The sequence below is a fragment of the Pipistrellus kuhlii genome, unplaced genomic scaffold (genome assembly GCF_014108245.1).
Source record: "Pipistrellus kuhlii isolate mPipKuh1 unplaced genomic scaffold, mPipKuh1.p scaffold_m20_p_168, whole genome shotgun sequence".
Lineage (NCBI taxonomy): Eukaryota > Metazoa > Chordata > Mammalia > Chiroptera > Vespertilionidae > Pipistrellus > Pipistrellus kuhlii.
Genome location: NW_023425480.1, coordinates 47,414 through 74,921, shown reverse-complemented (window position 1 = coordinate 74,921; position 27,508 = coordinate 47,414). Strand labels below are relative to the sequence as shown.

General features: G+C 57.8%; 1 protein-coding gene across 1 annotated transcript in view; it reads left to right on the top strand.

Annotated features, from left to right (window-relative positions):
- Positions 1–1,166: 1,166 nt before the first annotated feature.
- The window catches only part of MYO7B (myosin VIIB), a gene marked incomplete at its 3' end in the record, with an annotated part of 72,384 nt that continues 46,042 nt past the window's right edge, over positions 1,167–27,508 (top strand). Inside the window, 11 exon segments of the mRNA XM_045582479.1 lie at positions 1,167–1,201; positions 6,788–6,901; positions 7,673–7,825; positions 8,618–8,802; positions 15,291–15,412; positions 22,512–22,654; positions 23,288–23,401; positions 25,449–25,602; positions 25,895–25,971; positions 26,640–26,759; positions 26,928–27,070. Of these exon segments, the coding sequence (XP_045438435.1) occupies positions 1,184–1,201; positions 6,788–6,901; positions 7,673–7,825; positions 8,618–8,802; positions 15,291–15,412; positions 22,512–22,654; positions 23,288–23,401; positions 25,449–25,602; positions 25,895–25,971; positions 26,640–26,759; positions 26,928–27,070 (1,343 nt within the window).

Here is a 27,508-nt window from a genome sequence, read left to right as displayed (position 1 = left end):
AGCCCAGGGTGAGTGGCTATGAATGGAATTTTGTGCGTTGGCCCTTTAAGGGAAGGCCTGTGTCTCTGTCCATCTCCACCTGGCAGACAGGAACCTGCTTCTTTTCCCAGCTGGAGGTCCTGTGGCTGCTTCCTCCTGGCTCACACACAAGTGGCTGGGGGCCACTGTGGGTCTCGGCCTCACCTTCTCAGGGGGACGCCCCTCAGCTGAGCTACTCCTCCAAAACCTCAGCCACTGCCTGTGGGAGCCTGGCCAGCCCCGGTCATGTCTCTGCCCTTCCTACCTGTGCGCCCAGAACCAGAAAAGGCAGCACAAACTGTGGATCACTGAAACCTCCACACAGGTGCCCAGGGGCATGTCTCTGCCCTTCCTTCCTGATGTGACTTCTGTAAAGTCTTGGTTATAAGGCTCCTCTTCAGCTAGTCTTCAGTTGGTTATTGAGGTTGATTTTTACATAATTTAGTTGTAATTCCAGTTTGATCCTGGGAGGGGGTTAGTGTAGCTTCTACTTATGCTGCCTTAGGTCTTGGGCAACTTTTTTAAGCAGCTCAGCTATGGGGCAAAAACATGAGGAGGGCAGTACCTGGAAGGTGTCAATGAGGCAAGAAAACTCATTGTAGTTTACCTCTCTGCAGGGAGAAATGTCTAGAAGAGTGAGGGTGAATGAAGGCGTGAGACCTGGATTAGCTTTTTATTGCTGCATCACAAATCACTCCAAAGTGCTGCAGCTTAAAGTACAAGTATTTACTATCTCACGCAGCTTCTGTGGGCCACACAGCTAAGGGCAGCTTAGCTGTCATTCTGGGCGGGGCCCCTCCTGAGGTTTGTGGTAGTTTGTGTGGGTGGCCATCACCAAGGTCATAGGCGAGGGCACTCAGACCCCCACCCTCCCAACCAGGCCCCCGACACCCCAACCAGGCCCCTGACCCCCCCAACCAGGCACCCAACCAGGCCCCGGCCCCAAGACCCCCCATCCAGGCCCCTGGCTAGGCCCCAGGACCCCAACCAGGCTCCGGGCCCCTAGCCCTCCCAACCAGGCCCCCAACCAGGCCCCCAAGCCCCTCAACCAGGCCCCAGGCCCCCGACCAGGCATCCTGTGGCCAAAGAGCACTGGGCGCTACAGGCAGTTGGGGCCGAGCACTGACCCTGCCTTCTGTCTACAGGCCCCGAGCTGCTGTCCAGGATGTCGGCCTTCAGGCTGGTAAGCATGCCGCCCGCTCCCTCTGCGGCGGGGGTGGAGCCAATCCCTGCGGGACAGAAGAGAGGCTGCTGGCCCGGGGACACCAGGGAGGCTGAGTCTGAGAAACAGGCCAGCTGGCCTCAGCAGACCTGGGCTCAGTAATCCTCTCTGACGTGGGACCCGGGCTCAGTAATCCTCACTGACGTGGGACCCGGGCTCAGTAATCCTCTCTGACGTGGGGCCCGGGCTCAGTAATTCTCTCTGATGTGGGACCCGGGCTCAGTAATTCTCTCTGACGTGGGACCCGGGCTCAGTAATCCTCACTGACGTGGGACCCGGGCTCAGTAATTCTCTCTGACGTGGGGCCCGGGCTCAGTAATCCTCTCTGACTTGGGGACCCGGGCTCAGTAATCAGATTATTTTCCTTTGTCTTTGTTTCCTGGTGTGTTTTCAATCTGTAGGTTCAAGGCTTTGATTTCTGGAAAGTTGTCTTAAATTATATCTTTAAATAATCTTTTTCTTTTTCTAGTTTTCTTCTTGAGGAACTCCAATTACTTGTATTTTTGCTGTCTCCCATAGCTATTCTTTTCTTCCTGATCCTAATCTTTTAAAACTTCTATGTCATTTTGCTCGCTTTTCTTCTTCCTGTTGTTAACCTAAAAGTAGAAGACCACAGCGAGAGGTCAATAGGAATGGCTCCTCAGGAAGCACTGACGCGGACAGAAGCCAAACAGTGCTCTGACGCAGAGACCAAGGCCAGGGTGCTTATGAGAGGGGAACAATTACATCCACAGAAGGAAGTTCTGTTGGTGCGGATTAATTGGTATATTTAATTACACTTATGCTTATTTCCATCTGATTCCATCATTCCCGTTGACTCTTCTTGCTTCATTTTAGTTCTGTGCTTAGTCCACATGGAGTGTAGGTGTGAGGCGTGGGTCCAGGAGGGGTGTGGTGGGGGGGCTCCGCTGTGTAGGAAGCTCTCCCTCCATCCAGCTGCCTTGGCGCCTGTGGCACAGCAGTGCCATGTGGGGGCGCTACTTTTGGATCCTGTTTTGAGTCTCTCCCTCCACTAACACTACAACGGCCTTGATTGCCGATCTAGATTATAAGCCATGACACCAGAGAGTGAGCCTTCCTAATGTATTCTCATGTTCTAAAGCATTTGGGTATTCAGGGTCCTTTCTGTGTCTACCCAGATACCTGCTGGGTCAGGAATGTGGGCACCTTCTCTGTGTTGAGTCTCCCAATATGGCTCCTCACGTATGTAGGTCTTCCATCATTTCCTTTATCAGCATTTTCTCTCTCATCACACATTTCTGGTACAAGGTCTCCATAATTTATAGCGAAGTATTCATTTTCTTTTGACTTTGTTAACCCAAAAACAAAAGGCCAAAGTGAGACCAACAACAGTTACTTGAGATTTAAAAATAGCTATTTGGAGTACTGGAAGTACTAGCCATTGCAATTAGACAAGAGGAGGAAATAAAAGGCATCCAAATTGGAAAAGAAGAAGTAAAGTTATCCTTATTTGCAGATGACATGATATTTGTACATAAAAAAACCAAAAGACTCCATTTAAAAAACTAATTGACTTAACAAATGAATTTGGCAATGTAGCAGGATACAAAATTAACGCCAAGAAATTCATGTCATTTCTATACACCAACAGTGAAACTACAGACACAGAGACTAAAAAAGCAATTCCATTTACCATCGCACCAAAAAAATTAAGATACCTAGGAATAAATTTAACTAAGAAAGTAAAGGACCTATATGCGGAAAACTACACGACACTGAAAAAAGAGATAGAGGAAGATGTAAAGAGATGGAAAAACATACCATGTTCATGGATTGGTAGAATCAACATCATCAAAATGTCCATACTTCCTAAAGCAATCTATAGGTTCAATGCACTCTCCATTAAAATACCAACGGCATATTTCACTGACCTAGAAAGAACTCTCCAAAAGTTCATTTGGAACAATAAAACACCCTGAATAGCCACAGCAATCCTGAGAAAGAAGAGTAAAGTAGGAGGGATCTCAATACCAGACTTAAAACTGTATTTCAAAGCCACTGATCTTAGAACAGCCTGGCACTGGCACAAGAACAGACATATAGATCAATGGAATAGAATTGAGAACCCAGATATCAACCCAAATCGCTATGCTCAATTAATATTTGACAAAGGAGGCACGAATATACAATGGAGTCAAGACAGTTTCTTCAATAAATGGTGTTGGGAAAATTGGACAGACACATGCAAAAGAATGAAACTAGATCACCAACTTACACCATTCACAAAAATAAACTCAAAATGGATACAGGACTTGAACAGAAGACTGGAAACCATAAAAATACTAGAGGCATCCACAGGCAGCAAAATCTCAGACGTATGCCAAAAGAACTTCTTCACTGATACTGCCCCTAGGGCAATGGAAGCTAAAGAGAAAATAAACAAATGGGACTACTTCAAAATAAAAAGCTTTTTTACAGCAAAACAAACCATCAACAAAACAACAAGAAAGCCCACGGTGTGGGAGAACGTATTTGCAAATAATACCACTGATAAACGTTTAATCTCCAACATCTACAGACAGTTTATACAACTAAATAAAAGGAAGATGAATGATCCAATTAAGAAATGGGCAATGGACCTAAATAGAATATTTTCAAAAGAAGACAGAAGGAAGGCCAAAAGGCACATGAAAACATGCTCAAAGTCACTAATTATACGAGAGATGCAAATCAAAACAACAATGCGGTACCATCTCACACCTGTCAGAATGGCCAACATCAACAAATCAACAAACGACAAGTGTTGGCGAGGTTGTGGAGAAAAAGGAACCCTCGTGCACTGCTGATGGGAATGCAGACTGGTGCAACCACTGTGGAGAACAGTGTGGAGTTTCCTCAAAACTCTGAAAATGGAACTCCCATTTGACCCAGTAATCCCACTCCTAGGAATATATCCCAAGAAACTAGAAACACCAATCAGAAAGGATATTTGCACCCCTATGTTCATAGCAGCACAATCTACAATAGCCAGAATTTGGAAACAGCCTAGGTGCCCGTCAGCAGATGATTGGATCCAAAAACAATGGTACATCTACACAATGGAATACTATGCTGCCATAAAAAAGAAGGAATTCTCATCATTTGCAGCAACCTGGATAGAATTGGAGAACATCATGCTGAGTGAAATAAGCCAGTCAATGAAAGAGAAACACCACATGACCTCACTCATTTATGGATAATAAAGATCATTATAAACTGATGAACCAAAAGATAAATATAGAGACAGTAAAGCAACAAGCAGACTGTCAAATTACAGCAGGTATGGTAGGGAGATCTGGGGGAGATAATAGATCAACCGAAGGACTTGTATGCATGCATATAAGTACAACCAATGGACATAAAACTCTGGGGAGGGAGGGTATGGATGGGAGGGCGGGAGGGGGGCAAAAAAAATCAATAATATATATATATATATTTTTTTTAATAATAAAAAATAAAAATAGCTATTTGGTAAGCACATATGCAGGCAGGAGCTTAAGCAGCGTCTGATGGGAGCCCGAGGCCAGGGCTCGGGAGGAGGGACGGCTCCTGCCCAGGCGCAGCTTCCTCTGGTGCAGACGCGCTGACACAGGGCCGGTCAGACAGCGTGCTGGGTGTCTGGCCTGGTGCTCAGGACACTGCTCTCTGGGAATCCCTGCACACAGTGCTTCCCGAGGCCAGGCCGCTGGGCCCGCCTGCAGGTTTCTGTGCCTGCTTCCACACCCCGAGGCTGGAAGTCAGATGTGTAAGGCTGCTCCCGGGGACGGCAGCTCCCGGGATGGCAGCTCCCCCAGGATGACTGCTCCCTCAGGATGGCAGCTCCCGGGATGGCAGCTCCTGGGATGGCAGCTCCCCAGGATGGCAGCTCCCCAGGATGGCAGCTCCCCAGGATGGCAGCTCCCAGGATGGCAGCTCCCCCAGGATGGCAGCTCCCCGGGATGGCAGCTCCCCCAGGATGACTGCTCCCCAGGATGGCAGCTCCCGGGATGGCAGCTCCCCCAGGATGGCAGCTCCCCGGGATGGCAGCTCCCCCAGGATGACTGCTCCCTCAGGATGGCAGCTCCCGGGATGGCAGCTCCCGGGATGGCAGCTCCCGGGACGGCAGCTCCCCAGGATGGCAGCTCCCCAGGATGGCAGCTCCCAGGATGGCAGCTCCCCCAGGATGGCAGCTCCCCGGGATGGCAGCTCCCCCAGGATGACTGCTCCCCAGGATGGCAGCTCCCGGGATGGCAGCTCCCGGGATGGCAGCTCCCAGGATGGCAGCTCCCGGGATGGCAGCTCCCGGGATGGCAGCTCCCCAGGATGGCAGCTCCCCTGGGGTGGCAGCTCCCGGGACGGCAGCTCCCCAGGATGACTGCTCCCTCAGGATGACTGCTCCCTCAGGATGACTGCTCCCCCAGGATGACTGCTCCCCCAGGATGACTGCTCCCCGGGATGGCAGCTCCCGGGATGGCAGCTCCCGGGATGGCAGCTCCCGGGACGGCAGCTCCCCCAGGATGGCAGCTCCCTAGGGTGCTGGTCTGTCCCCCTGTGTTGTTTCCAGCTTTGCTGTCCTTTCTGACGCGTATTTACTTCTTTTCCTCCACTTCTGTCTGAGCTCTGCCAGCCAGAGCTTCATCCTTTATGTTGTCTCACCAGCTCATTGTCTGCTTCTGGTCTGTACCTCAGTATGGTTTTGGAAATCAAAATGAAATACTTGGTCACAGCTCCCACGGCTGTCTGTCGGTCTGTCTGTTTTCCCGGTGTGGTCCCCTGCTCTGTCCCTCCTTGTAGATCTCAGCCACCAGCCAGCACGCCTCTGCTGGTCCCTCCGCATTACTCTTCTCTGGCTGGGGTAAGCTTGGGGGCCCGGAGGTTTGTGCCCGCCAGCAGAGACCTAGTGAGGTGCTAGTGGTCACTTCTCCCAGCCAATGGGCTTGGCACTTCCGGCTGTTCCCAGGCCAAGGCTGCGTCCTGCCAATCCCGCTTGTCCTTCTCTTAGCACCAGGCTGGCCAGGGACACTTCTGCAGCACTTCCTGTCACCATCCTGGCAAGAGTGACCAGGAAGGGAGGGGGGCGGAGGAGGGGAGGATGGAAGAGGGAGGAGGGGAAAGGAGGAGGGAGAAGGGAGAAGGGAGGAGGAGAGGAGAGGAGGGAAGAGGGAGGAAAAGGGGAAGAGAAGGAGGGAGGAGGGGAGGTGGGAGGAGGAGGATGGAAGAAGAGAAGAGGGGAAGAGAAGGAGGGAGGAGAATGGAAGAAGAGGAGAGGGGAAGAGAAGGAAGGAGGAGGGAGGAGGGAGGAGGAGGATGGAAGAAGAGGAGAGGGGAAGAGAAGGAAGGAGGAGGGAGGAGGAAAGGAGGGAGGAGGGAAGAGGAGGATGGAGAAAGGGGAGAGGAGAAGAGAAGGAAGGAGGAGGGAGGAGGAAAGGAGGGAGGAGGGAAGAGGAGGATGGAGGAAGAGAAGAGGGGAAGAGAAGGAGGGAGGAGGGAGGAGGGAGGAGGCGCCAGGGAAGTCCTGAGCACAAGGGAAGGTGGAGCAGGGGTCCAGCGCAGTGCTCTCTCCTCTAGGGAGACCATGTGTGGCTGCTCCCCAGCTCTGCCGACAAAACCAGCGTTGCCATCGGGGGCATCGTCAAAGAGCTCAAGCCTGGCCGGACCCTGGTGGAAGACGACGAGGGCAAGGTCAGTGTGCCGCGCCTCCTCTCCTGGGCGCTTCCCCAGGAGGCAGTTTGTCCCAGCGAGGCCTGGCGGCCTGCGGGAGCCCCGCCTCGCACGGAGAGTGGGCGGTAGGGGTGCTGAGCTGGAAAGATGGGGAGCCGAATCCGCAGCCTCCGTGGGGCGGGGGCGGGAGCCTGGCTCCGGGTAGCAGGTCCTAGACGCTAGTCTGTGGCCCTGCTACGGGAGCCCGTCTGGTGTTAACAGCCATCTCTGTTTGCAAATGAGGTTATGAAGTGGAAAACACTTTTACTTGCATACTGTTATTCCAGCCATCTGTGAGGCTCCCGCTGAGCCTGCCCGCCCCAATCACAGCTTCCCTGGCCCTGGTCTGAGACTCAGCCCTAGCCAGCTGCCCGCTGCCTGCTGCCCCTGCCACTGCCCCTGTCCCCCTGCCCCCTCCCCCTGCCCGCTGCCTGCTGCCCTCTGCCCCTGCCCCGCTGCCCCCTGCCACTGCCCCTGTCCCCCTGCCCCCTGCCCGCTGCCCCCTGCCCGCTGCCCCCTGCCCCCTGCCCCTGCCTCCCTGCCCCCTGCCCTCTGCCCCCTGCCCCTTGTCCCAGCCCCGGACTCCAACCAGCCTGACCTGGTGTGGTGCCAGGTGTTTCGTGGCCTGAACCGCAGGCCGCGGGCGGGAGCGGGTCCCTGAGCACAGGCCGCGGGCGGAGCGGGGCGCCGTGACCTGCTGGGACGGTGGACGGCCGTGGCGGAGGGACCTCAGGTAGTCTGCCCTCCTTCCAGGAACACTGGGTCCAAGCAGAGGACCTCGGCTCCCTCAGTCCCATGCACCCCAACTCGGCGCAGGGCGTGGACGACATGATCCACCTGGGGGACCTGAACGAGGCGGGCATGGTGCACAACCTCCTGACCCGCTACCGGCAGCACCAGATCTACGTGAGTCCGGGCGCCCGGGGCCGGCAGCCCTGCGCACAGCCGGCCACCCGGCCCTCCCCATGCGCACGGCCGCTCTGCGGGCGCAGGCAGGCAGCCCTGCCAGGCCCTCCTGCTGTGCAGACAGGCCAGCGGTCAGCGTGGCTTCCGCCCGGCGTCTGTCACACCGGGAGGGTGTGCACGATGCGCCCTTTCCCGGTCTGGCTTGGACAGAGGTCGGCGGCGGGCAGGGACGGTCCTGATCCTGGCCTGGCCCGGGAGACGCGGCTCAGTCCGCTCTCTGGGGCGCCCGAAGGGGTGGGTGAGCAAAGACCAGAGGGGGTCCTGGGAGGGGCTCTTGAGGCCTCCCCGCTCCGCCCTCCCAATCTGCATGGGAGCTCCTGTCTGGGAGGGGGTGGGGGTGGGGAGACTACCCTCTCTCTGGCTGTCAGGCCTCACAGGCGGCCAGCAGGGCCTCTGAGACGGGACGGTCCTGTGACTTGTGCAGGAGGCTGCCCTGTCCACCGCGGGGGCAGGTGGGGCTATGGGGTTGCACATGAGCCCGCGGTCCCTCCCGGGTCCCAGGGGGATCAGAGGCCGGCACTGTGACCCGCCTCCCGAGGCCCAGCCCAGCTTCCTCCAGCTTCTCAGGCCACAGCGGCCGCCTCGCTCAGCCCCGGCCAGCGCCCTCGGAGCTCACACTGCGGACCCGCCTCCTCGGAGGACGGCCAGTGCTGAGGGTCCTGTGGCCTGGCCAGAATCAGCGCCCCCCAGCGGCGGCGCCGAGCACAGAGACAGCTCCTGCTCTGCCCCCAGACCTACATAGGCTCCATCCTGGTGGCCGTGAACCCCTTCCAGGAGCTGCCCCTCTACACCCGGGAGCAGGTGCAGCTGTACCACGGCCGCCAGGCGGCCGAGCTGCCCCCGCACGTCTTCGCCGTGGCCAGCGGCTGCTACTTGGACATGCAGAGGAACCGGAGGGACCAGTGCTGCGTCATCAGGTGGGCGGCCTTCCGTCCCACAGGCAGGCCAGCCGCCTCTGCCCGGAGGGAGCCTCCTCTCTGAGCTCCCACACAGCCCGGCTCCGGCTCCGGGCTCCGGCTCCGGCTCCGGCTCCGGGCTCCGGCTCCGGCTCCGGCTCCGGGCTCCGGCTCCGGCTCCGGCTCCGGGCTCCGGGCTCCGGGCCAGCTGCAAACACTCCCCACAGCCCAGGACCCCCAGCACCCAGCCCCGCCGGCCCTCTGCCCTGAAAGGTGCCCCCTCCCCCTCCCCCACCCCTTTCTCCTTCCCTCCCCCCTCCCTCCCTTTCTCCCTTTCTCCCTCCCTCCTCCCTTCCTCCCTCCCTTCCTCTTTCTCTCCCTCCCCCCTCCTCCCTCCCTCCCTCCCTCCTTCCCTTTCTCCCTTTCTCCCTCCCTCCTCCCTTCCTTCCTCCTGAACCTGCTCTTCCAGAGCATCTGCTTGCCTGGACTGTCCCCACCGCAGTGACTAGTTCCGAGATGGGAGGGGGGTGCCGAGAGGGGGGAGGGGGAGGGCTCATGGAGAAATGGAGCGTTGGGCTGTGGTCAAACAGGTGAGTCTCACTAAAAACAACACAACCTACGGGAGGACAGACAGCAGCCCCAGGGGCAGCCCTCTGGCACTGGGCCCAGCGGGAGGTGTCCCCTCCTGCCAGGACCTGACCTCATTGCCCCCTGGTGCCAGGTGAGGGGACAGCAAGGGGGGGGAGCTTGGATCCAAGAGTACTAGTGCCTGGGGCCGCAAGTCCGCAGACCCTCACTCACGCAGGCCCGCATCTCAGGCGGGGCAGCTAGGCACGGCAGGCCCGCACGCGGGAGGCCCGCACGCAATCCGCCCCGCACCCAAACGCAGGGCCCGCACGCACGCACCGCCCCGCACGCACGGCAGGCCCGCACGCCACGCCCGCACGCACGCAGTCCCTCACGCAGGCCTCCACGCACGCAGGCCCCGCACGCACTCAATAGCCCGCACGCAACATCGCCCTCACGCACGCAGGCCCGCACGCAGGCCCGCACGCACGCAGCCCGCACGCAGGCGCCAGCAGGCACGCAGCACCCGTCGCTCAGCATGCCCGCACGCACGCACGTCCCGCACGCACGGCCGGCCCGCACGGAGGCCCGCAGCACCGCAAGCCCGCACGCACTGAGGCCCGCACGCACGCAGTCCCGCACGCCCGCAATCCCGCACGGCACGCCCTGCACGCACGCACGCCGCACGCACGCAGGCCCGCACGCACGCAGGCAGGCCCGCAAACGCACGCAGTGCCTGGCACGCACCAGCCCGCTACTGCACGCAGGCCCGCACGCACGAAGGCCGCACTCACGCAGGCCCGCACGCAGCCAAGCCCGCACGCACGCAGGCCGCACGGCACGCCGGCCCGCACGTCACTGCAGGCCGGCACGCCGGCCCGCACGCAGCAAGCCCCGTCACGCACTCAAGGCCCGCACGCACGCAAGCCCGCACGCACTGCCGGCCGCTCACGCAGGCAGGCCCGCCACGCACGCAGGCCCGCACGCACGCAGGCAGGCCCGCACGCACTCAGGCCTCGCACGCACGCAAGCCCGCACCACGCAAGCCCGCACGCAGCCAGCCGCACGCACGCCCGCACGCAGCGGCCCTCACGCACGCAGGGCCCGCCCCGACTCAGGCCTGCACGCACGCAGGCCCGCACGCACGCAAGCCCGCACGCACGCAGGCCCGCACGCACGCAGGCCCGCACGCATGCAAGGCCCGCACTCACGCCAGGCCCGCACGCACTGCAGGCCCGCCACGCACGCAGGCCCGCACGCACGCAGTCACGCACTCACGCATGCAGGCCCGCACGCACGCAGGCCCGCACGCACGCAAGCCCGCACTGCACGCAATGCCCGCACGCACGCACGCCCGCACCGCACGCAGTCCCCTACGCAGGCAGGCCCGTCACGCACGCAGTGCCCGGCACTGACGCAGTCAGGCCCGCACGCACGCAGGCCGGCACGCACGCCATAGCCCGCACGCCACGCATGCCCGCACGCACTCATTGCCCTCACGCACGCAGTCCCGCACTCACTGCAAGCGCGCACGCACGCAGTCCCGCACGCACGCATGCCCTCACGCAGGCATTAGCCCTCACGCACGCAGGCACGCACGCACTGCAGGCCCGCACTCACGCATGGCCTGCACGCACTGAGGCCCGCACTCACGCATGCCTGCACGCACTGCAGGCCCCGCACGCACTGCATTCCCGCACTCACGCTCAGTCCCGCACTCACGCAGTCCCGCACTGCACGCAGGCCCTGCACGCGCAGGCCCGCACGCAGGCCCTCACGCACGCAGGCCCGCACGCCCGCCCGCACGCATGCCCGCCCGCACGCAGGCCTGGTCCCGCCCGCACGCACGCAGGCCCGCAGCACGCACGGCCCGCACCGCACGCATGCCCGCACGGTCCCGCACTCACGCAAGCCCTCACTCACGGAGCCCGCACGCACTCATTCCCGCACGCACTCAATCCCTCACGCACGCTCACGTCACTCATGTCCGCGCAGCACGCAGGCCCGCACGCACGCATGCCCGCACGCACTGCATGCCCGCACGCACGCAATCCCTCACTGCACGCAATCCCTCACGCACTCAGGCCCTCACTCACGCTTGGCCCTCACTCACGCATAGCTCGCACTCTACTCATGTCCCTCACTCACTGCATCCCGCACTCACTCCATTCCCTCACTCACGCATTCCCCACTCCCACTCCATTCCCTCACTGATTCCCTCACTCACTCAATTCCTCACTCACTGATTCCCTCACTCACTCATTCCCTCACTCACTCAATCCCTCACTCACTCAATCCCTCACTCACTCATTCCCTCACTCACTCATTCCCTCACTCACTCATTCCCTCACTCACTCATTCCCTCACTCACTCATTCCCTCACTCACTCCCTCACTCACTCACTCCCTCACTCACTCATTCCCTCACTCACTCATTCCCTCACTCACTCATTCCCTCACTCACTCCCTCACTCACTCATTCCCTCACTGATTCCCTCACTCACTCATTCCCTCACTCACTCATTCCCTCACTCACTCATTCCCTCACTCACTCATTCCCTCACTCACTCATTCCCTCACTCACTCATTCCCTCACTCATTCATTCCCTCACTACTCATTCACTCACTCATCAGAGGTGCTGCTGTGCTCCACCTATGCCTCCCATCCTAAGGTGGAGAGCCCACAGTCCTGTCTCGAGGAGCATCCATGTTGGAGAAGGGAGACATTCAGGGGACAATAAGTAGCAGTGTTCCCAGCCGGTCCTGGGAGCCTTGAGGTGAAGCATGCAGGGAAGAGAGAGTCGGCCGTGCCTGGTGGAGGGCTGGCCATCCAGCCCCCAGTGGAGGAGAGGCCGTGGCAGCACAGGCCCCGAGCTTCATGCAGCAGCAGCTCTGTCAGGCGGTCATGCCCCTGCCCCTGCCCCTGTCCTACAGCCAGAGAGGGCTAGAGGCCCTCCCAGGGACAGACAGCGACAGGCAGGGACTGAGACCCAGGCCTCGGAAGAGAAGAGGGCGGGTGATGCCCCTTCTCCCAGGGAGAGGGCTCTGTTCCGGGAGCTGGTGCCCTGTGCCCAGCAAGGCCTGGCCCTGAGCAGCTGCCGGGGCCAGCCAGGAGCGGGTGGGTCGTAGGCTTCCCGGGAAAGGTTTCCCAGCGGAGTCAGGTGACGCGAGGAGCGGGGACAAGGAGGGCTTCGCAGAGAGGAAGCAGCAGGAGCGCCAGCTGGGCCCTCGCTCTCAGACGGGGCCTTTGGGGAAGGCTGGGGATCAGCCTGTCCTGCGCTGCCTGGTGGCCCGCCCACCCCTGAGGCCCCTGGAGTGAGGAGATGCACACTGTGGGGGAGAGGGAAGGGAAGATGGTGCTGTCTGGGAGAGCTGGGTCCTGTGTCCTGAGGCTTTTATCTCTCTTGCAGGCGGGAATCTTGGGGGGGGGGGGGGAACACAGGGGAGGTCTTAATAGAAACCCATCAATTTCCAGGTGGGCGCCAGGGCAGGGGCTCCTCAGGCATCACAGCTGGCCTCTGCCACTCACCTGGCTTTGCTGCTTTCCTGCATCTGGAGCTGAGCTGCCACCGAGGGGCTTCTGTCTGCTGTGCATGGGCCTGCGGGTTGTTCAGCTCTGCCTCAGTGTCCTTGTCCCACTCACTGCCCTGGCTCCCTGCCCAGCTCCCTCTGACCCTCTCAGGCTTTGCCGCCCTGCCCCTAGCCTGGTGACCGGCGTGGCTGCCTGCAGGCTACAGCCTCGCTTTCACAACAGGGCCCGTGCCTGCGGAGAGGGTGGAACACTGGACCCGTGCCTGCGGAGAGGGTGGAACACTGGACCTCCCACCCTCTGCGTGACACTGAGCCAGCCAGTCCGACTGCTGCTGCCCCTGCCCTGCCCTGCCCTGCCCTGCCTGCCCTGCCCTGCCCTGCCCTGCCGGGCCTGTCCTGCCCTGCCCTGCCCTGTCCCTGCCCTGCCCTGTCCCTGCCCTGCCCTGCCCTGCCCTGCCCTGTCCCTGCCCTGCCCTGCCCTGCCCTGTCCCTGCCCTGCCCTGCCCTGCCCTATCCTGCCCCTACCCCTGCCCCTGACCTGTCCCTGCCCTGCCCTGCCCTGCCCTGCCCTGCCCTGTCCCTGCCCCTGCCCTGCCCTGCCCTGCCCTGCCCTGCCCCTGCCCTGCCCTTCCCTGCCCTGTCCTGCCCTGCCCTGCCCTGCCCCTCCCCCTCCCCCTGCCCCTGCCCTGTCTCTGCCCCTGCCCTGCTCTGTCCCTGTCCCTGTCCCTGCCCTGCCCCTACCCCTCCCCCTGTCCTGCCCTGTCCTGCCCCTGCCCTGCCCCTGCCCTGCCCTGTCCCTGCCCCTGCCCTGCCCTGTCCCTGCCCCTGCCCCTGCCCTGCCCTGTCCCTGCCCCTGCCCTGCCCTGTCCTGCCCCTGCCCTGCTCTGTCCCTGTCCCTGTCCCTGCCCTGCCCTGCCCTGCCCCTGCCCTGCTCTGTCCCTGTCCCTGCCCCTGCCCTGCCCCTGCCCTGCCCTGTCCTGCCCTGTCCCTGCCCTGCCCTGTCCCTGTCCTGCCCCTGTCCTGTCCCTGCCCCCGCCCTGCCCTGCCCTGCCCCTCCCCCTCCCCCTGCCCCTGCCCTGTCTCTGCCCCTGCCCTGCTCTGTCCCTGTCCCTGTCCCTGCCCTGCCCCTACCCCTCCCCCTGTCCTGCCCTGTCCTGCCCCTGCCCTGCCCCTGCCCCTGCCCTGTCCTGCCCCTGCCCTGCCCCTGCCCTGCCCTGTCCCTGTCCCTGCCCTGCCCTGTCCCTGCCCCTGCCCTGCCCTGTCCCTGCCCCTGCCCCTGCCCTGCCCTGCCCTGCCCTGTCCCTGCCCCTGCCCTGCTCTGTCCCTGTCCCTGTCCCTGCCCTGCCCTGCCCTGCCCCTGCCCTGCTCTGTCCCTGTCCCTGTCCCTGCCCTGTCCCTGCCCTGCCCCTGCCCTGCCCCTGCCCTGCCCCTGCCCTGTCCCTGCCCCTGCCCCTGCCCTGCCCCTGCCCTGCCCTGCCCCTGCCCCTCCCCCTGCCCTGCTCCTGCATCAGAGGCAGGGGCTCCGTCTGATTTGGCTGGGGCTCTGGGAGCTGGCTGACTTCACTGGCATAGCAAAACTTTTTAAAAATTAACATTTTCAGATTAAACAGTATTTGTCTGGGATTCACTTCAAAATAGTGCAAGAGGGGAAACAAAATGGGCCAAGAGTTGAAGCCGGAAACGGGATCGTGGGAGTTCATCGTGCAAACTGTCCCGTCCAGGCCCTGGGCCGCTGACAGGGCAGGCCTGCCTGAGCCCGGGGCAGCACTGCGCCAGGGCCCGCTGTGTTAGCAGACACTGCGCTCTGCTGCCTCCGTCTGTAGTGCCCGACAGTGTCCGTGCAGAGTAATCACACAGCAGTAACGTCTAAGCCTCAGCAATAGCAGTAATATTCATCATTACAAATGTGAGTGTTTGCCATGTGCCAGACACTGCATATTTTCTTTCTTTTTTTTTCTTTTTTAAATACTTTATTATTTTTTTTTACAGAGAGGAAGGGAGAGGGATAGAGAGTTAGAAACATCGGTGAGAGAGAAACATAGATCAGCCGCCTCCTGCACGCCCCCTTCTGGGGATGTGCCTGCAACCAAGGACACAATATATTTTCTAACTTAATTACATGTCCTAAGTAATTTTAAAAACTTTTTCATTTCTCACCACCATGAAACTAATATATATTCTCTATGAAAAGTTTAGAAAAATTCAGGAAAATATTCTCAGGGGGAAAATTGCTGTGCCTGTGACCCTGGACCACATGGGGCGCATGTGGGCCTCGCCTGGGGAGAGGTGTCTGCTCAGACCGGCCCAGGAAGCAGGCCTGTGTGTGTGTGTGGGGGGGGGGGGGGGGGCCTGCAGAGAGTTGAGGGGCGGAAAATCTCCTTTTCTATCTACTAAGCCCCTCTCCGTCTGCAGTGGCGAGTCCGGGGCTGGGAAGACGGAGACCACCAAGCTCATCCTGCAGTTTCTGGCCACAGTCAGCGGCCAGCATTCCTGGATCGAGCAGCAGGTGCTGGAGGCCAACCCCATCCTGGAGGGTGAGCAGGTGCCCCCGCCCCCCCCCGCCTCCCTGTAGGAAGAGCTTCGGCCAGGGGCCTGGGAAGGACAGAGGGGCACCCACTTTCAGCGACTTCTGAGGACTCCCCAGGACACGAAAGGTTGGGGTGGGAGTGTGGGGCCTCGAGGAAGCACGAAGCAGAGCTGATGTCCATGAAGCTTCGACTCAGCGTGCTCTCCACAGATCAAACACGTCCTCTTTCAAAAGGGGTCCAAGATGAAATGAGCTTGGGCCATGCTGGGGATTGGGTTCCGGCCCTCGGAAGCGGTCGCCAGTGGGGCTAGGCCTGCAGAGGCTCCGGGAGGGCAGGAGCAGGGCCGGGACCCGCCTCCCGACCGGTGCTGCAGGACCCTTGGGCCAGCAAAGGGCAGGACTGGGCAGGATGGACTCTGCAGTGCAGGCCTGAGGGCTGGCCCACCCCATGGAGCTCTGCATCAATGCCAGAGTCCTGCCGGGCCCTCCCTCCGCCTCTGGTGGGATAGCTGTGAGCGGGCGACCTCAGCCAAGGCTGTCAGCCACGGGCCAAGAGGTGCCCTTTTTCTTTGTCATTGAGGTGTGGTTTGCATACAGTAGAGATTCACCTTTTTGACGTACAGTTTTGAGTTTTGACAAACTCATACAAGTCATACAACCCTCATCAGCCCCACACTTCCCTTTGTAGTTAGCTCTCTTCCCAGCCCCGGCCCCTGGCAACCACTGATCTGTGCTTTTCCCCTGCAGTTTTATCTTTTCCACAGGTCATGCGATTAAAATCATACAGCTTGCAGCCTTTGGGTCTGGTTGCTTTCGTTGGCATAATTATTGGCTTTCTCGTGTTGTTGCATTACGGGTTATGCCTCTTGCTCCTTTGCATGGCGCTGCCACAGCTTGCTCAAGCCAAGGGCCTCTGGGCTGTGCGTAGTTGTTAGTGATTACTAATAAAGCCCCCGCCAGTAGCTGCACACAGGCTTTTGTGTAAGCACGTGTTTTTCGCTCCAATAAGCAGGTGTAAAATTGTGGGTGGTAAATGAGCACTCTGGCTTTGTCAGGAACTGCCCACGGCCGGTCGGCATGGGGGCCAGCGCCTCCCGCGCTCTCACGCACGCCAGTGTGCCAGCTGCCGCCGCTTTCCTCCTGCTCTCCTGCTCACTTCCCATCCGCGGCTCTCTGGTGACGTGTCTGTTCAGAGTTTGGCCTATTTTGTGACTTAGTTAACTCCTTGTTTATGATTTTGTAAGAGTTAGTTACGTTTCTGGATACCAGTTTATTATAAGATAGGTGTTCTGCAAATAAGCCACTCCCTCCTCTTCCCCCACCCCCTCCCCATCTGTGGTTTGTCCTTTCATTCTCTTAACCCTGTTTTTGTAGGGTAGACGTTTTAGATTTTGATAAGGTGTAACTTACCATTTTTTTCTTTTATTGATTATGCTTTTGGTGTTATATCTAGGAAATCTGTGCCTAGCTGAGATTTTCTTTTATGTTTTTTTTAATATGTGTAATTCTGAGTTTTACACTCAGGTATATGATCCATTTTATGTTAATTTTTTCTGGGGTGAAAGGTACAAGTTGAATCTTTCTTTCTTTCTTTTTTAATAAATCTTTATTATTCATATTATTACAAATGTTCCTCATTTTTTATCCCCCCTCCATTGCTGCCATCCACCAGGTTCCCACCCCACCCTCTGCCCTTTCCCCAGCCCCCATTGTCCTCATCCATAGGTGCACAGTTTAATGTTCAGTCTCTTCCCGCACCCCCACTCCCCTTTGCCCCGAGAATCGTCAGTCCACTCCCCTTCCATACCTCTGATTCTATTATATTCACCAGTTAATATTGTTCATCAGGTTTTTTAATTTCCTTGGTTTTTAGATTCACTTGTTAATAGTTACATATTTGTTGATCATAATTTTTATCTATATCTTCTTCCTCTTCCTAAAGAACCCCCTTCAGCAATTCATATAATTCTGGTTTGGTGCTGATGAACTCCTTTAGCTTTTTTTTTATTTGTGAAGCTCTTTATCTGGCCTTTGATTCTGAGTGATAGCTTTGCTGGGTAGAGTATTTTTGGCTGTAGGTTCTTGCTATTCATCACCTTGAATATTTCTTGCCATTCCTGTCTGGCCTGCATGGTTTCTATTGAGAAATCAGCTGACAATCCTATGGGTGCTCCTTTATAGGTAACTACCTTCTTTACTCTTGCTGCTTTTAATATTCTCTCTTTGTCTTTTGCTCTTGGAATTTTAATTATTATTTGTCTTGGTGTGGTCCTCTTTGGATTCCTTTTGTTTGGGGTTCTGTGTGCTTCCTGAACTTGTAAGTCTACTTCTTTCCCCAGGTGGGGGAAGTTTTCTGTCACTATTTCTTCCATTATTCTTTCAGTATCTTGCTCTCTCTCATCTCCTGGGACCCCCATAATTCTGATGTTGGTTCACTTGAAGTTGTCCCAGAGGTTTCTTACATTATCTTCAACTTTCTGGATTCTCTTATCTTCTTGCTTCTGTGAAGGAGTGTCCTCTGGCTCTTTGTGTTCCAAATCTTTGACTTGATTCTTGTGATCTTCCATTCTGTTTTTAGGACTCTGTATAATATTTTTTTTATTTCAGAAAATGTATTCTTTATTTTAGTTGCTCCCTTTTCATATCCTCATAGGTCTTATTTATTTTATTGGCCTTTTCTAGGAATTTCTTGAAAAACCGTATAAGCATGGTTTTGAACTCTATATCTAGTCACTTCTTTTCTTCCATTTCTTTTGTTTGTGATCTGTTTCCTTGTCTCGGCATTTTCATAGCTTCCCTGAGTTGGTAGGGTGGCTTTGTGTGCTAAGATGTCCTATATGGTTCAGTGAGTCAGCCTCCCAGTTACCTGAGGTGGACAGTCTTGGTGTCGCCCTTTGTGGGCTGTGTGCGCAGTCTTGTTGTTAAGCCTTGCTTGTTGTTGGTATCACTGGGAAGCGTTGACATCCAAGCCAATTGGCTATGAGGATCAGAAGTGTCTCAGTTAGGAGGGTTTCTGTATTCTGCTTGGATGGGGCAGAGTCTTGGGGTGGTGCAACCAAGCTTTGGTGAATCCCACAAGATTGGTTGCAGGCACACACACCTCTTTGGTACAGGCTCAGAGAAGCTTTGGATTCCTGTCTGTTTCTCCCTAAGAGAGTCCTATTCACGGCAAACGAGAAAGCTAGACACTGAAAAGGCTTCTGTGCTCCGCTTGGATGAGGCAGAGTCTATGGTGGTGCAGACAAGCTTTATTCAGCCCCTCCCTATGAGGGTCTGTTTCTGAGTCCCGAAGTAATGGCCACTGGCTTCACACACCTCTGAGAGATCCCTGCCCACTGCCTGACAGTCTGGCCTCTCCCTGTCTGGGGCCGTCTGTCAGCGCAATAGGGTGGTTCTGTTTTCCTGCCAAAAACAAGAAAGCTAGCCACGCATTAGCTGTCCTCCCTCTCCGTGCGCAGTGACTAAGCCAGCAGCGTACTCGGCCCGCCCTCTCTGCAAGCAAGCCAGCAGCAAACTGTGGCTGCCTTTTCGTGCACAGTTCTCCGCACCTTCACAGTTCCTGAGGTTCAGCGCGCCTTCTCTCTCCTTCCCAGATGGTAGAGCCTCCTCTCAGCCAGCCGTCTGGCGCTTCAGGGTGATGTTTCCCCTGTTTTCCAGTTCTAAATTCAAATTTGTTGTGGTAGGCTGCATTCAGGTGTCTACCCTATGCCACCATCTTGGTTTCTCCCTCTTTCTCTTTAAAAAAAATATATTTTATTGATTATTTACAGAGAGGAAGGGAGAGGGATAGAGAGTTAGAAAAGTCGATGAGAGAGAAACATCAATCATCTGCTTCCTACACACCCCCTACTGGGGATGTGCCCGCAACCAAGGTACATGCCCTTGACTGGAATCAAACCTGGGACCCTTCAATCCGCAGGCCGATGCTCTATCCACTGAGCCAAACCGGTTAGGACTCTTTCTCTTTTCTTTCCTTTCTCTCCCTCCCTTAGTTCTTTCCTTCTTTCCCTATGGCTAGCCAATCATTTCAGCTCCATTTGTTGACAAGACCATTCTTTCTCCATTGAATTGCTTTTGCACTTTTATCTAAAATCAATTGATCATTCACTGGGTCTATTTCTGGATTCTTTTTTTTTTTTTAATCTTTTTTTAAAAAAATTCTTTATTGTTGAGAGTATTACAAATGTCCCTCAGTTTTTTTTCTCCATTGCCCCCCTCCACCTGCCCTGCCCCAGGCCTTCACCACCCTATCGCCTGTGTCCATAGGTAATGCCTATATGCATATAAATCTTTGGTTAATCACTTCCCAAAACTGCCCCCCCTTCCTTCTGACATTTGTCAGTCTGTTCCATATTCCCATGCCTCTGATTCTATTTTATCCACCAGTTTATTCTGTTAATTAGACTCTTTGTTCATTTATTTTTTTTAGATTCAATTGTTGATAGATATGTATTTATTGGCATTTTATTGTTCATATTTGTTTATCTTTTCTTCTCCTTCTCTTTCTCTTTCTCCTTCTCCTTCTCCTTCTCCTTCTCCTTCCTCTTCTTAAAGAATAACCTTCGACATTTCATATAATACTGGTTTGGTGGTGATGAACTCCTTCAGCTTTTTCTGATCTGTGAAGCTCTTTATCTGCCCTTCAATTCTGAATGATAGCTTTGCTAGGTACAGTAATCTTGGTGGTAGGTCCTTGTTATTCATCACTTTGAATATTTCTTGCCACTCCCTTCTAGCCTGCATAGTTTCTGTTGAGAAATCAGGTGACAATCATATGAGTGCTCTCTTGTAGATAACTGTAAGATTCTTGCTGCTTGTAAGATTCTCTCTTTGTCTTTAACCCTTGGCATTTTAATTACAATGTGTCTTGGTATGGGCCTCTTTGGGTTCCTACTATTTGGGATTCTCTGTGCTCCCTGTATTCATAAGTCTATTTCTTTCACCAGATAGGGTAAGTTTTCTGTCATTATTTTTTCAAATAGGTTCTCAATATATTGCTCTCTCTTATCTTCTTCTGGCACCCCCATAATGCAAATGTTGGTATGCTTGAATTTGTCCCAGAGGCTTCTTACACTATTTTCATATTTTTTAATTCTTTTTTTCTTTTTGCTCTTCTGATTGGGTGTTTTTGCTTCCTTATAGTCCAAATTATTGATTTGATTCTCAGACTCCTCTACTCCACTGTTGAATCCCTGTATATTCTTCTTTTTTTTTTTAAATATGTTTTATTGATTTTTTTACAGAGAGGAAGGGAGAGAGATAGAGAGCTAGAAACGTCAATGAGAGAGAAACATCAACCAGCTGCCTCTTGCACACCCCCTACTGGGGATGTGCCCGCAACCAATGTGCATACCCTTGACCGGAATCAAACCTGGGACCTTTCAGTCCGCAGACCGACACTCTACCACTGAGCCAAACCGGCTTCGGCTATATTCTTCTTTTTAAAAATATATTTTTATTGATTTCAGAGAGGGAAGAAGAGGGAGAGAGAGTTAGAAACATCAATGATGAAGAGAATCACCAATTGGCTGCCTTTTGCATGCCCCCTACTGGGGATGGAGCCCACAACCTGGGCATGTGGCCTTGACAGGAAGCAAACCCTGTCTGAAGGCTGACACTCTATCCACTGAGCCAAACCAGCTCGGGCTAAATTATTCTCTATTTCAGTTAGTGTATGCTTAATTTCTGACTGGTCCTTTTTCATGTCTTTGACATTCTCACTAAGACCCTTAAAAGTGTCGTGAAGAACCTTGAGTAACTTTATTATCATGTTTTGAACTCTATATCCGGTAGTTTCTTTCATTTGTGACATGTTTTTTGGTGTGTTTTTGTTTTTGTTCTTGTCTCCGCATTTTGGCTGTTTCCTGTGTTTGTTTCTGTGTATTCGATAGGGCTGCTATGTCTCCTGGAATTGGCAGAGTAGCCTTGTGTAGTAGGTGTCCTGTAGGGCCCCGTGACTCAGCCTCCCCAGTCACCTGGGCTGGGCACTCTAGGTGCACCCATGTGGGCTGTGTGCACAGTCTTGTAGTTGAGCCTTGATAGCTGTTGGCATCTCTGGGAGGAGCTGACCTCCGGGCCAATTCCGCTGTGTCTACAGGGGAAGATCTGTTGCCCAGGAGACAGACTATGGAGCAGGACTTGCTCCAGTGGGGCTTTATTGCTCAGTGAGTCTGCCCCTTGAGTGTGTTGCGTGTGGGTGTGTAGAGCTGTAATTTGCTGTGGTCTGAAGCTGTCCACCAGGTGCACTGGCTCTGGGGCCTCCAGGGAGGGGCAGAGTCAGCCACTGACTGAGGCCACCTGGCAGGAGCTACAGAGGGATCTGAAGATGACTGCTCTTTGCTATTTGTATTGGGTTTGGAGGTTCCTAGGTGAGGCCCAGTTGTGAAGCAATACAGGTTGGTGCTAGTGCTGGGTCTTGGGTCTTTTATTTATAGGTTTGGAGCACATTGTCATCAGTTGCAGCTTGTCTGAGATATTTTATGAAAGTCTGAAGCCTGAGCCAGGACAGGCCATTCATATGGGAAAACTGCTGCAAACAGGTTGGGTGGGGCTGCAAATTGGATGGGGCAGGATCTCAGGGAATCCTTAGGGCAGAGCAAACAGGGTGCTCCAGGCTGATGGAGACTCAGATATGGCTGCCAGTCAATCCTGCAACAGGAAAGGCCCCAGCACAGGACAATGACCCCTGCAAGCACCCCCTCTGGGAGAAAGCCACCCGAGTTCCTTCTCCAGTGGCAGACCATCCAGTTCCTCCCATATGCGTCTGGGTCCCCCAAAATCCCCACTGCTGGGGCTCAGAGGAAGCAAGTCAGAGTAAGCCTGGCGTTCAAGGCTCTGTGCTAATCCCATTTACTTGTGAGTGCTTTATGTCTCCCACTGCCTTTCTCCTGGATCCTGTGCTCCGGCCAACTCGCACACTCTGCAAGCACACTCCACGCTTTCTGGCCTCCAGATCTGCACTGCACTTTGCCTTCCTCTGAGCATGGTCTACTTAGTTTTCAACTCTGGGCCCGCCACCTCCTCTGAGAAGCCCTCCCAGATGACCCTGCTAAAAAGTTTGTTTTCTCCTCTCTGCTCCCACCACGGGCACCATCCTCTGGCCTTAGCCTTTGGAAACGCCAAGACAATCCGAAATGACAACTCAAGCCGCTTCGGGAAGTACATTGACATCTACTTCAACCCCAGTGGGATCATCGAAAGTGCACGCATCGAGCAGTTTCTCCTGGAGAAGTCCCGGGTCTGCAGGCAGGTGAGGGCAATCTCCATTTGCCCCAAAGGGGGATTCAGGATTTGGAAGGCTCCCAGGAGGCCTTCCATCACTCTCTCCCCAGGAACCTTTTCAGTGCCCCCAAAGGTCTTAGTTGCTGTCCCAGAACCCTGGTCCTACCCTAAGATGGGCCAAGGATCCCTGGAATCCTATATAATAAAGAGCTAATGTGCTAATTAGACTGGTTGGTGGAACGGCCTTCCAGAACCACCAGTGGGCAGGGGTGGGCCGCAAGGGCCTACTCTTGCACGAATTTGTGCGTCGGGCCTTCAGTTGAATAATAATGGCCCTTGCCCAGTATTCAAAGACAAGAAATGCAGGATTTTGTTCTGAATTTTTCATCCATATAATGTTCTCATTCGTTGGCACCCCTTCTCCTCACCTTTACTGGACTTCATGCTGAGGCGAGGAGGGCACGCCCTGGCCCAGGACTTCAGGGAGGGTGCCCTGAGGGCTTTGGGGCAGTGCCTGAGGGATGGTTCGGGCACCTGGGCTGAGGGCGCGGCCTGCAGGCCCTGTGCCTCAGTGCGGCGCCCGCGGGCTGAGAGGCCATGGAGCAGCCGCCGCTGGCCCACGGCTCCGAGGCGCTGCCGCTTCAGGCACCACTTCCCCCAGGCCCCGCAGGAGCGGAACTTCCACATCTTCTACTGCATGCTCCTGGGCATGCGCCCCGAGGAGAGGGCACTGCTGCAGCTGGGCTCGCCCGCAGAGTACCGCTACCTGACCTCGGTGAGCCCCACCCCTCTTTGCTCCCCCCACCCCACCCTCCTCCTCTTTGCTTCCCCCCCTCCTTGCTCTGACCCTGCCCCACCCCACTCTCCTGGCTCCATCCCCCTCCCCTGCACCCCGCCTGCCCCTACAGCCCCAGAGGAGGAAGAAGGAGGGCTTCAGGCTGAGCTCCGTCCTCCACAGCTTCCTGAGGGCCCCCCCATCGCACCCCCATCGCACCCCCATCGCCCCCCATCGCACTCCCATCGCACCCCCATCGCACCCCCATCGCCCCCCATCGCCCCCCATCGCCCCCCATCGCACCCCCATCGCACCCCATCGCCCCCCATCGCACCCCCATCGCACCCCCCATCGCACCCCATCGCCCCCCATCGCACCCCCCCATCGCACCCCCATCGCACTCCCATCGCCCCATTGCACCCCCATCGCACCCCCCCTCGCACCCCCATCGCCCCCCATCGCCCCCCCATCGCACCCCCATCGCACCCCCATCGCACCCCCATCGCACCCCCATCGCACCCCCATCGCACTCCCATCGCCCCATTGCACCCCCATCGCACCCCCATCGCACCCCCATCGCACCCCCATCGCACCCTCATCGCACCCTCATCGCACCCCCATCGCCCCATCGCACTCCCATCGCACCCCCATCGCACCCCCATCGCACCCCCTCGCACCCCCATCGCACCCCCATCGCACCCCCATCGCACCCCCATCGCACTCCCATCGCACCCCCATCGCACCCCCATCGCACTCCCATCGCACCCCCATCGCACCCCCATCGCACCCCCATCGCCCCATCGCACTCCCATCGCACCCCCATCGCACCCCCATCGCACCCCCATCGCACTCCCATCGCACTCTCATCGCACCCCCATCGCACCCCCATCGCCCCATCGCACCCCCATCGCACTCCCATCGCACTCCCATCGCACCCTCATCGCACCCCCATCGCACCCCCATCGCCCCATCGCACCCCCATCGCACCCCCATCGCACCCCCATCGCACCCCCATCGCCCCATCGCACTCCCATCGCACCCCCATCGCACCCCCATCGCACCCCCATCGCACTCCCATCGCACTCTCATCGCACCCCCATCGCACCCCCATCGCCCCATCGCACCCCCATCGCACCCCCATCGCACCCCCATCGCCCCATCGCACCCCCATCGCCCCATCACACCCCCATCGCACCCCCATCGCACCCCCATCGCACCCCCATCGCCCCCCATCGCACTCTCATCGCACCCCCATCGCACTCCCATCGCACCCCCATCGCACCCCCATCGCACTCCACATCGTGAGCCCTGGAGAGCCAGCAGCCTGCTTGCACTTTTTGGGCGGCGTCCATCTCCCACGTCCTCTCCCGGGCAACCCCTCAGGCACTGCCTGGCCTTCAGCTCTTGCCTGGGCCTTGGCAGGACCCTGGGCCCCTCCATACCTAGTGTATCACCCCCCCACACACACACACACACACACACACATGCCACCCTGCTCTCTGCAGGCGTGAGGCCTGCCCAGTCACTCACCCTGCAGACCTCCCCCAGGCCAGTGGCATGTTTGCAAGTCCCTCCCCCTTCACCACTAGTCCTCCCCGCCCTTGTGGCCCTGGCTCCTGCCCAGCCAGCTGCTCTCCCGGAGCCCCTTGGAGCTCCGCCCGTGGGGCAGCCAGAGCCCCTCCTGGGGACTTGCCTCACTCGCCAGCGCTCGGCACCGCCTGCCCTGCTCTTGGCACCTGTGAGGCAGCCATGCCTCCTGCCCGCCGCCTCTGGCACAGCACAGGCAGGGCAGTGGCACAGAGCCTGGCACACAGAGCCTGGCACCGGTCGGTTAAGTGGCCACAGGGTGTCCCCAGGGAGGGTGCTCAGGAGTCGCTGTGGGTGGCAAGGCGAGGCTGGAGCAGGGCCTCGGCCTTGCTGTCCGTCTCGTCCTGCCTCCGGAGGGACCTGCCGTGGCCGCTGAGGCTGAGGCTGAGGCCTCCGGCTTCGCCCTGTTGGCCCTGCACGAGGAAGGGTGTGGGGCTAAGAAGCTGATGCCGTTCCGCAGGGGAGCTGCACCTCCTGCGAGGGCCTGGCCGACGCCAAGGACTACGCCCACGTGCGCTCCGCGCTCAAGATCCTCATGTTCTCCGACTCCGAGCACTGGGCCCTCAGCAAGCTGCTGGCGGCCATCCTCCACCTGGGGAACGTGGAGTTCACGGGTACCGGCCCTCAGGCGCCGGGCAGAGGGGTGCAGGGGAGGGACAAAGACCCTCTCCAGGCTCTCCCCCCAGGGCCCGCCAGGAGCTAAGGGCCGGTGACTCATCCCTCCTTCATGGGCCCCTCTGCCCCGTCTGTCCCACGGCCCCGCCCTGCCCACCGCCTCTCCCCAAACCCCACTTCTCCATCCTTCCTGAGGAGCAGAGCAGGGCCAGGGAGCACCCGGAGGCGGGCCTGGGCCCCGCCTCACCCGCACTCAGGGTGCTCTGCCACTCAGCGCCACCCTCTCCGCAGCCGCCTTCTTCGAGAACCTGGATTCCTCCGATGTGAGGGAGACGCCCGCCTTCCCCGCCGTGGCCACATTCCTGGAGGTAGCCTGCCTGGTGTCTGCCGGCTCCCAGGGCCAGCTGACACCCGACCCTGATCCCCATCACCCTTCCCGGCTCTCAGTGAGCCCCGCACCTTCTGCCGCAGCCTGGGAGGAGCCGAGGGAGCCGTGTGAGCTAACCCAGCCACCAGCAGAGAGTGGCTCGCTCTCCATCCACACCATGCTCCCCCGCAGGACCGGACCCTTCCTGGGTCTTCCCCAGCTCCCATCAATGCGCCTCCCCCAGCCTCTCCCAGGCTGCTGCTCTGGAAAGGGGGTGCTCACACCTTTAGCCTCCGCAGACGCTGAGAAACGGAGCCTCACCGGCAGGGAATGCCGCCCCCCTTGGCTGTTCTGATGGGAAATAATAGAATCAGAAGAAGAGAAAAAAGAAGGGAAGGGAGGGCAGGAGGGAGGGAGGGAGGGAGGGAGGAGGGCTGGTCAGCTGAGCTCAGGGCCCAGCTGGTGCACCCGAATGCTCTGACCCCAGCGCTCAGACTGACCCTCGGCCGCCCTCCCAGGATGCGACCCTGGTCCCCCTGGCCTGGCCCTCATCACAGGCATGGCCCTCCCTCAGGCCTGGGGCCCACGTGTTGGTCATGAGAGGGACTGGCCTGGCACAGCAGGTCAGGACCCGGAGCAGCCCTGCCCGTCAGCTGCCCCTCCTTGCAGGTGCCACAGCAGGCGCTCCGGGATTGTCTGCTCAAGCACACCATCGCCATCCGCGGGGAGCTGGTGGCCAGGCCGCTGAGCGCCCCGCAGGCTGCCGACCGCAGGGACGCCCTGGCCAAGGTGCGGAGTGTGGGAGGGGTGGGCGGGGCGTGTGTGCTGGCAGCCCTGGCTCTGCCTCCCCGCCTCCCTGGGCTGGGCTCTCGCCTGTAAGCGGGATGACGCCCTCAGCGGGTCCGAGGGCAGCCTTCCTCCTGGGCCCACAGCCCACAGTGCGCCACGTCTCCTCAGGGCATCTACGGGCACCTCTTCCTGTGGATAGTCAAGAAGATCAACGCTGCGATTTTCACGCCCCCCGCTCAGGACCCCAGGCCTGTGCGCAGGGCCATCGGCCTCCTGGACATATTTGGCTTTGAAAACTTCCAGAACAATAGGTATGAAGTCTCCGTCCGCCTGCTCTAGGAAGCAGAAGAGCCCGGCTCCTCACGGCCAGGCCCGGGGTAGCCTGTCCTCCCCTGGGCTCCCACTCCCAAGGCCGGGCAGGGTGAGCCCGGGCAGGCTTCCTGCAGGGATCTGCTCTGTGCCTGCCCAGGGCACCACAGCACATCCACAGGAGGCACAGAGTGAGAGCACCCAAGAACGGGAAGCTGACACCCCCCTGGGCCATCTGCTCTCTCACGAATCAGAGTGAATTATCAGGCTAGGACTAGGGTTAGTGTTAGTGTTAGGGCTAGGGCTAGGGCTAGGGCTAGGGTTAGTGTTAGTGTTAGGGCTAGGGCTAGGGCTAGGGTTAGTGTTAGGGTTAGGGTTAGGGCTAGGGCCAGGGCCAGGCTAGGGTTAGGGTTAGGGCTAGAGCTAGGGCTAGGGCTTGG